This window comes from Impatiens glandulifera, chromosome 2 (assembly GCF_907164915.1).
Source record: "Impatiens glandulifera chromosome 2, dImpGla2.1, whole genome shotgun sequence".
NCBI lineage: Eukaryota > Viridiplantae > Streptophyta > Magnoliopsida > Ericales > Balsaminaceae > Impatiens > Impatiens glandulifera.
Genome location: NC_061863.1, coordinates 19,724,414 through 19,734,873, shown reverse-complemented (window position 1 = coordinate 19,734,873; position 10,460 = coordinate 19,724,414). Strand labels below are relative to the sequence as shown.

The window sequence follows — 10,460 nt, the reverse complement described above, 5'->3', positions numbered from 1 at the left end:
TGGGGTGAGGTTCAGTGGACAGACCCAGCTTCGAAACTGCAACCTCAGAAATCACATTCTCACAACTCCCAGCATCAATGATGAAGGTGCAAACTTTGCCACCGATGGTACAAGTGGAATGGAACAGATTATTGCGTAACCACTCGTTGTCAGGAGCACGAGGGGTTAAACATGATCGACGAATCACCAAAAGGGGGCCAACATCACCAGAAACATACTCCTCCGCTGCCTCATCATCATAAACATCATACACTGGGGCTGAATCTGAAGGAAGAGCAGAGTCAGGATCATCCACCTCAGTAAAAAGACCACGATTGGTGGACTTTGGGTTGCGACACTCTGCTTGGCGATGGCCAACTTCACCACAATCGAAACAACGCAAGCCACCGGGACGTCCCTGTGGGGGGGCTGTAGTGCCGCGAGGGGGGGCTGGGGTGGGATGGGCCGACTGGGAAGAAGAACCAATGCCACTAGTGGGGACAACCTGTTTTCCAAAGCTACCCGAACCGCGCCTAGCTAGCTGTTTCTCAGCCTGTGAAGCACGCTGATGTGCCTCAGAAACAGTCAAGGGATCAAACATATTCAAAATATCCTGCAACTGGAGGCGAAGGCCACCAATATAGCGAGAAACCAACTGGAGAGGGGACTCAGACAGGTCAACACGAGCCACAAAGGTGTAAAACTCAGTGGAATAGTCATCCACGGAACGAGAACCCTGACGAAGATTCTGGAACCGCTGGTACAGGTTACGTTCGTAATTATATGGTAGAAACGCAGCCCTAATATGCTTCCTGAATTTGTCCCAATTCGTGAGCTTTGCCTTACCATGACGAACACGTGTCTGTTTCAACTGCTGCCACCATGCTTGTGCACGACCATGTAAGCGGATCGTAACAAGGGGTACACGACGATCTGCAGGAACTTCCTTGAAATCCAGAATCTCTTCAACCTGAGAAAGCCAATCAATAAACTCTTCCGGTGGTAGACTACCATCGAACTTAGGGATGTCCACCCTGAAAGCCTGCTCCCAGCGATGATTGGGGCGTTCAGGGGATCGATTCCGAAGACCACCGAGAGGGTTTTCATCTGTCATCGTAACATCATCTTCAGGGTGGTGCATGTGCATAGATGCATCCATCCGTTGCGTCAACCATTCAACCTGCCGCCTCAAATCGTCGTTATCACGGCGAAACTCAGCGTTTTCACGTCGCAACTCAGCAAGGTCACCATCATCAGCACCAGGGGTAGGGTTGCGCGGCTGTCTTCGGGGCGGCATACCTCAGGGTCGACTGGAAACTGATACCAACTGATGCAGCGTGCGTGGCTAGGATGAATCTTTATCAAGATTCGTTGATTCTTACGAATACCGAAAGTCGATAGATATTGAGGAAACCTCGTTTTCTGATTAATAATCTTCTTCTCCCTTACAATGGAATACCTTCAGGGTATTTATAGGACTTACACGTATTAAATTAGGAATTACGTCTAATTACAATTTAATTACACTAATTTAGGATATTCCTTCCATAACAAGAATATCCCTACTTAATTTAGAATATCCCTTGTAATCTCTTCCTTAATTAGAATATATATTATAATCCTTTCCTTGATTAGAATATATCTTCCAATCCCTTCCTTAATTAGATTATCTTCCAATCTCTTCGACTCGCACCGCATCAAAAAGCTTATGCATTCGCCAAGTGATATACCTTTTAGATGTGCTTATTAATTTGAAAACGTAATAAAAACGTTTTTCAATGGTCAAGTTTTATGTTTTTGAGTTAAACAATTTAATCCCCAGCAGAGTCACTAAAAAGTTGTAACTCATGGAAATTCTTTGTCCCGAAAAAGCTCGAGGTTCGAGAAATTTCAACATTAGTGATTAGTTTGCGTATCAAAATTCTTTTTAATAAAACATTATTTTAAAAGATTTATACAAAAATATGTTTTGACATTTTTAATTATAACAATAATTAATTTTATGATCAATTTTAAATTATCTTTAGATTTAAAATAATCAAATTATAATTTGATTAAAAGAAATATGTATTTTAAAAGATTAATTTAAAAGATTATTTATTTGATGAAGAGTCGACAATTGTTTTTTAATTTAAAATCAATAAAACGTTTTGTATATGTATATAAACGTATATTTGACTAGAGATTCTTTTAAGTTCGATGTTTAGTGATACTCGGTAATGAGTTTTTGCGCTATATTATTCGTATCAGTTAAAAACGGTCTAAAATTTATAAAATTTTGACTTTTGAAAAAATTGTTTTACTACATTTTCTAATCAATTATTTTCAAATCCTAAACATGGACAGGTTTTTCTTGCATTTAAAATTATAAAATAATCAATGTCGACGATTATTGAGGAAGTACTTGAAAATATCAGTTTAAGGCATTAGAATTAAAATTAAACTCCAAACAGACCCTTATCGAAATATTCTTTTGCGAAAATATTCTAAAAATATTTTGAAGTTGTTTTCTATTTATTTTCAGATTTTTAAACATGCTTTGGGGCTTCCATTAAAAAAATTAAGAATTTAAAATCCCAAACAAATAGGCCATATGATTAGTCCTTTCGGGCGAGGGTGCCGATCCCTCGGTCTCATGCTAAAATTCTTCGGTCCTGGGTCAAGACCTCTCAGTCGGGTGTGGAGATATCTTGGTGAGGTGCGGGAAGCTCACGGTCGGGGCTAGAAATCTTTGGTTGGGTGCGGGGAGCTCTCGGTCGAGGTGCAGGAAGTCCTTAGTCGGGGTTAGAAATCCTCGGTCAGGCGTGGGGAGCTCTTGGTCGAGGTGCGGGGAGTTCTCGGTCGAAGCTGGAAATCCTCGGTCAAAAACTATACCAGGTTTGTTTTCTCGGTCGAAAATCAAGCATATGCTAAAAATTTCTCGGTCGGGTACAGGGGAGGGTTCAATTTTCTCAATCAGAAATCGAACCCAGGTCGAGTTCTCGATCGGGCGTCTAGAACATCAAACTATAGGTTTGATGATTTTAATTGGGGTCCTAATCCTTCGATCCAAAGGCATGAGGAACTTCGTCTAGTCCCAATAATCATTTATAACATCATCCTAATGCATCATTCGATCGGGGTGATGTTCCAATCAAATCAAATAGTTTTGAAGCAAAAATGTGTTTTTGAATTTTAAGATTTAATGAAGTGTAAGGAGCTTGCCAATAGCTTCCTTATACCTCATAGGATCAAATGAAAACAAAAGATGAATACTAGTTGTTTTCAATCAATTCAAGAACTGAAATTTGTATTTTTATAAAAAAAAATAGTTTTTAATAAAAAAAAATGATCAAGATTGTTTGAAATTTGTCTGAATATATACTTTTAACATCTTTAGGAACGTGTTAGAAGGGTTTTGGGGTTGCTATAAAAAAAATTTAATTTTAAAAATTTTCAAAATTAAATTTGATTACTTTTGATTTAGATCGATTGATTCATATTAGTTTTGACATAAAGTTTTTAAATGATCTTAGAATCGTTTCCAGTCAAGAAATTGAACAATCAAGCAATATATAAAACTAGTCGAACTGAAATATAAAAAATTCAATTTGAATCCATAAATTGAATTACATCGATGAATTTTGTATGGGATTGATTAAGGGCTTGAGATTGTGTTCCTTAGCTTCAGTTTGTCTAAGGGGTATTTATATTCTCCTTAGATCGGTTGATCGATCAAGTGGATTGAATTTTTGACAAAATGTTATTAATGACTTTTGTCTGTTTTTCACCCAGTTGATCGTTATAGGCGATGATGAAGCCTATGATCGTGGTGAAATGATCACCCTGTTAGGGTGATCATTTCAGCTTTCGAATCAGAATTTGGTTGAGTATCGGCCGAGTTCCACTTTAGAAAAATCAAAAGTTTCGATCGATCATCATGGTTATTCGTCGGGAAGAAGAAGACGTCGTTTCGGCCTGAAATGCAAATGCCTGGACGTTTTGTCCGCGTTCTGTTGCGTCTGGGCGTTCCGTCAACGTTCGGGCTAACAACGTCGAAGCTCGCGTTAGTTGTTTCGTGACTTCGCGAACGCGTGTTTCCTTTGTTGCAGCGGGTGACACAGCTAGCTGATGTGCGTTGGATGAGATTACAGCGCTCATATGATGGTTGTGTGGTTTGCTACACTGATTTCTCTTGATTTTGGTTGTAGTAGATCCTGACATTTTTAAAGCCTTGGAACTTGTTTGAAATTGATTTTTTCCAATTCCTTTTGGCTTCATTTTTAACCTAGAAAATATAAAAATATTTTTAAATAGACATATTATTTATTTTGCCTATTTTTTTATTATTTTGTTTTTTTTTAATATTTTAGGGGTTTTATAAATAATTTTTTGGATAAAATGGATACAACATTTATCCTAAATTATTTATTATAATTTCTTTTGACCCTTAAAATTAATTTTAGATAAAAATGCATACAACATTTATCTCAAATTAAATTATTTTATTTATTTTTCTTGACTTTTATTTTCATTAATTGAGATTTAATTATTATAATAATTGTTGTAATTAGTTATTTAATCATGTTTTGGCCTTAAATTTAATTATTTTGAATTTATTTATTTAAAATAATTATTTAAGAATTATAAATTAGATAGGTGAAATTTCCGTGTTTACATATTTCCTCAACTTAAAATATGTTTAATGTATCTTGTTTGTAAATCTAACGTGTCTCATGCCTTTAGAAATCATGTCTCAAGTTCCTTATTTTTTCTATTTTGTTCTTCTAATTTATTTTATTTTCTTCTTTAGAAAAACTAATGTCCCAGTGTTGAATAAGGGTTATTTGTTTTTGCGTGTAATTATTTTATAAAATTATCCCTAGTATTGAGGTTTGTTTATTTATTGAAAATATTCCTAATATTGACTTAGAGTTTTTTTTTTTTAATTTATTGAAAACATCATAGTGTTGACTTAGGAAATATTGTTTTTGAAAACATCCCTAGTGTGGACTTAGAGGGTTTTGTGTTTGTTTGTTTTTATTGAAAATATCTATAGTTGACTTAGAAATTTTTTGAATGCCCTTAGTGTTACATAAGAGTTTTGCTTTTTATTTATTTATTTTGAACTAAAATGTCCTTAATGTTGAAATAGAGATATTATTATTATTTTGCAATTGAGAGTTGAAATAAAATATTGACCTTTCTTAACCCTTTTATTTACTATTTAGTTTGAATTCAAAACAGAATTTAATCTTGAACATCATTCTTCAGACCGTCTCAAAAGAAAATTGATTTTGTTTTTGATATAAAAGTCATCAATCATAAATTCAATCTCGTGTATAAACGATTATCTCGATTCGGCCATTTTTGTGTTTCGAAGTTTTTTCTAAAATGTTGAAAGTGATTAGGAAGGAAGTTAAGCTGTAAGAGGAAGCATTCAAAAACTTCATTAGGTTATGTAGAAGCTACTTGAAACGTTTTTATGTCCTTATACTTGTTGGAATCGACTCTCCATATAAAACTTTAGTTCATTCATATTAAGTTTGTGTGTTGGGATTTATTGTATTATTGTTTGAATTGATAGGATATAAATGATCCTTTAATGATTTAAGAACTATCTAAAGAGCTAGATTTGTTTCATTTTTCACGATTAGAAAACGCCTAATTTCGATTTCAAAATAAATTCAAGCGGGTTGTTATTCATGAGCTCCTCTTCAAGAATGAGGACCCATGGATAATCTTGATAAGTTTTAGAAGATATTAGGATCATTTTTATAAGTTCAATTTGAAGTTTGGTTAAATTTTGCAGAATTTCGAAAAACATCTTGAAATGATCGGATTTTTTGTGTTTAGATTAAAAGTAGGTTAGGCTATGTTTGGTTGATATAAAATTCGAAGGAAGCTTTCTACAAGATTGAAATTCAATTCGAAATTTGTTAATCCTGCCTTTCCAGAGGTACACCGCGTATCGGCGAACTTCCGACAAAGCAGGACAATTTAAAGCGAGGAAGAATTCAAGGAGTGAAGAAATGGTACTCTCTTAGATAAGGTTACAATTTTAAAAAATATATACTATTCTAATATTGAATATTAACTGGTTTAATTAAAAAATAACCAAAACAAAAGTATAAAAAAAAAATCGGTGTCATTGATCATACCAATAGGCTAGCATGTTTGATTGGGGAAATATTTAAATAAATTGAAATAGTCTCAATTATGATCAAAAAACCACCAAATAATAATAAAATTCTTGAAACAAACAACCAAATCCCAAATAATATTGAATCAATATACCAGAGGAAGTGCATGACATACCACAAATACATAGATAATACACACCAACCCAAATCAAACATTCATCCTCCAAAAAACACACAAAATTGGAGGAGATGTTCAAGAAAATCAATGAACATAAAATTTGAACCAAACAGATAAAAAAAAAAAAAACACAAGCCCCTCCCTCAATGATGAAGAAATTTTCAAAGTAAAATATATATTAGTTGAATGAACAAACTCATATAATACCAGAAGAAGTAGACATACAGATTATTAACCTCCAGAGTGTGAAGCTGAAGTTGTAACAAATTGCCCTTCCTTGTATACATGAATAAACTGCTGTGGCAATGCATGCTCAACCTGCACAAACCCTATCTTCTTTACCTCTTTGTTTTTCGGAAATATTATATTTAGCGAGAATCGAACTATTGACCTTTTGGTCTCTTAGGTGGACCATTTCCACTCGGCCACTATGGTGGGGGTACTAATTACCAATCTATTAAAAACAACTGAAACAAAGGAATAAGTAAAAATAGGAAGCATACCCAATCATCATCTGGCTTGGTCCCTGGAACGAGTATATTAATTTCACTGGACTTGGCTGTAGTTATAGAAGCCTCTAGGGATCCTTTGCTCAAATAAACCTGGCATCCTGAAGTATTGTCAACTGAAATAGATGGAGCACTACCCTGATGAACACCCACAAAAAATATATATATATATATTAACTGCCATTCGTCACAAATCATTATGGATTGCAAGAAATGATTCGAACCACCCATACCTGACATTGCACCTCCACACCATTACAATTGACAATCTCACAAGCAGCCACCACATCCTGTTCCAACAGTAATAAAGAAAATGAGTATACTTTTTAAACAATTTGTGGAAATTTGGACATGGATTATTATTCTCTATAAATTGCTTGCCTACTGACCTTGAACACAACCCCCATTTTAGTGCATTTATCAATTGTGATATTGTTAACTTTACCTGCATGACGATGACAGATGGAATAATAAGCTTGCATGTGATCCTAATTTAACAACTAACACTTATTACATAATAAAAAAAAGGCTTACCTTGGATCTGTAACACGGAATCTTTGCATCCATAGATGTATACTGTCTGCTTTGCATCACAATCATCAATGACTAAACTTTTTCTTCCAATTTGGTTCTCAACTATCCACCTGTCCAACATTACAAGAAGCAACTGAATATATTGGGCCAAAAGAAATAATGAAGTAAAAAATAATCTGATCATGGTTCTGAATAAAACAAAAGCTTTGTGTAACAAATGAAACAAAAAATTACACTATAATTTGATTTTATTTTTAATTTTTTTGTGAAAAGACAATGTTTTTTCTTAAAAATACTATAATTTGGATCATAATCAAGGAAATAATTTGTATAACAAAAGAAGCTACAAAATTACACTATAATCTGAATCATGACCCAGAAATATCTTATAGAAAACTAAAAAAAGTCGGTTTCAATTTTAACTTGGCGATAACGGGATTGTGAGATCGTGACAAATTACAAGTTCCCAAATAGGCTCAATGTCTTGAGTAAGTTATAGTAATAATAATGTATTATACTCACTTACGACCCATCTGAAGTTCTAGCTTTGGAGGTCCTGCTTTAGAGAAAGAGGATGAAATAGTGCGAGTCTCTTTTTCACCAGCACTAACAACGCCAGTTTTGTCTGAACGGTTCTTAGCTTTCATATCAGCAGTAACCTTTCGTAAGCCTATACAACAAACAGAAAACCAAATACGTGAGAATACATACCAAGCCAGGTATAGGCAAAAGAAAAAATCGCTAGCTACCTGAAGTCACTGGTTTGCCTGAGCTAATCTCTTGGAAAACAGCAGACATTCCTTCCTTTGGTCGTGATGAAGATGACTGCGTAGATTCAGAACTAAAGAGTGAAGCTGGAGGAGGTTTGGGTGCTGCAGGTGGAGGTTTGGGAGCTGCAGGTGCAGGTGATGAAAGAGCTTTTGGTGGAGCATTTACAGTATTATTGCTACCTGTGGCACTCCAAACAGGACCTAGTGGATAGTGACTTTTTACATAATCCCTTAGACCAGGAACGTAAAGCTCCTTTACAGCTTTTGCCCATTCCACGTGATTTGCATCTTTATTCCGGTACTCCACAAGAACCTACATCGTGTACTAAGAATGTCACCAATATCCAACCAAACAAATGACCATTAAATGGATAGAAGGAAACTTCAAACTAACAGTGAATTAAATCTCCAATTTCAAGGCTTGTTTGATGTGGGGGTTTTAAGAAAATGAAAGTGGATTATTGGTCAATTGACCAAACTATCCTTCCATTTTATATTTTTAAACTGTTAATTTGAATCAAATTAAGGGGTATTTTAGTATTTCAATGGATGATTTGATGGAAGAATCGATAGGTTGATAGGATGTTGGATTACTTGGGTTTAATCCAAATAAATAATCCACATCAAGCAAGCTCCAAGACCTCAGTTGTAAAAAAGGCTATAGCTTATATTACACATTCCCAAACTAACAAAGTGTTATGAGATAGTCCCTGAAAACCTAAAAAAACTTATTTATGTACATTCTCGATTGTTGTAGACTTCACAACATTCAAGTAATACTCTGTGAGGATATAATATTTATCCAACTAACTAATGAATGTGGTGCCTTTAGTTTATACATTCAACCTCTTCTTGAGCTACATAAGCATATCTTAGCAATCAGATGGTATGGATGAGTAAATGGAACGTGAGGATGATATAGTACATACAGACTTAGAGAATTGTCTGGAACAAGGTAAAAGAAACATAAATAGCTAGCATAAATCAGTTGGAAATACACTACTAGTTAGTAGTTACAGTCCCAGCACAGTCAACTACTATTCTTCTATTTGCAAGCACTGAACATAGCTAGATTTCTGAAAACTTATAACTTATGAGTATACCTTGTTGTTGTAAAATTCAGCCATTTGCCAACTCTCCTCCACATGAGCAATTGGCATACTCATACCTTAAGAAAATCAATGAACAAACAAACAAACAAACATGAGATACTTTAGATTTTTAAGAAAATGATAAATTCTATGCAGAACAAAGATGTCTATACCACAATCTTTGCCAGTGTAGGCAATCCAAGCCAAAGCTGATAGACTGTCAACAGCAGTCTTTAAGTGGTTGAAGAAGTCTGAGCGCCTTCCTTGTGTCATTGCATTGGCTTTCGTCATGACTTCAGTTAATGGATTCAGAAACTCAGCTAATCCCGCCATCTCAGGTTTCTGTAAGACCACATAAAACCAAAGTGAAAACAGTTCCACAGTATCAGCCAAATCAAATAGATCTAAAATGCGACAAGAATTTCTTTATACTTATCAATTAAGTCAAAGTCTAGGAAAATTCACTAGATAAATTTGTAATCCTATAAACCAGAACCTTCTTAATTATCTCGAAATCCTGACTGGAAATTGTGTAAGACGAACCTTAGTTTTCTTAATCTTGACAAGAAGATCTTTCTGAACAGAAAATGCTTCAGCAAGAACTTTCGTGACTTCAAGAACTTGCCCTCCGATTTTCTCCGCAGCAGATGAAACCCTACCGACATTCTGTGCTATAAATTCATCAAATGCAACAATAGAAGGATCGGATGCTCCAGAATCAACATCTGCATCGCTTTCGATCAAACTTCTAGAGGTGAATCCAGTTGATAATGACTCAAGCCGCGTAACCGCTGATTCCAGCCTTTGAATGAGCTTCTCATCCATAGTTCGTCTCTTCAGTAACTCTTGAAACCAGATTTGTCTCTCAAGAAGTCGTCAGATTTAGGCAGATCTATGTAAATTGCGATGCCAGCCAATTTGCTCTGTAGTTCTTTACTTATGGAAAGAACAGACGAGATAAAGATAGTGGGGAAAGTGTTCACCACAAAACCTCCATTTTTTTTCTTCTTTTTTTCTTTGCTAAGAGGACCTCTCACTTTTCATTTCTATGACTTTTTTTCTTCTTTATTTCATTTACTAGGACCTCAAATTTTAATGATTAATAGAATAATGTTCGAATTTTTTATTTGAGTTTGATTTTGACCTAGTTTGAGTCGAACATAAACGGACTTGAGCTTCGACTTATATAATATATAATTTATTTTTTATTCGATGATTTGAGCGGAGTTGACGCGTTTGTTCGATGACTTGGCGAGATTTTTCAAGTCTGATAATAT

General features: G+C 34.9%; 1 protein-coding gene across 1 annotated transcript; it reads right to left on the bottom strand.

Moving 5' to 3' along the window:
- Nucleotides 1–6,211: 6,211 nt before the first annotated feature.
- LOC124925914 (cyclase-associated protein 1) lies at nucleotides 6,212–10,177 on the bottom strand. The gene is made up of 10 exons (XM_047466049.1): nucleotides 9,727–10,177; nucleotides 9,357–9,525; nucleotides 9,196–9,260; nucleotides 8,072–8,405; nucleotides 7,845–7,992; nucleotides 7,323–7,432; nucleotides 7,178–7,233; nucleotides 7,022–7,078; nucleotides 6,783–6,926; nucleotides 6,212–6,597 (listed from the first exon to the last, which is right to left on the bottom strand). The coding sequence occupies exons 1-10, from the start codon at nucleotides 10,006–10,008 to the stop codon at nucleotides 6,511–6,513; spliced, it is 1,452 nt and encodes a 483-aa protein (XP_047322005.1). The 5' UTR covers nucleotides 10,009–10,177; the 3' UTR covers nucleotides 6,212–6,510.
- Nucleotides 10,178–10,460: the final 283 nt, after the last annotated feature.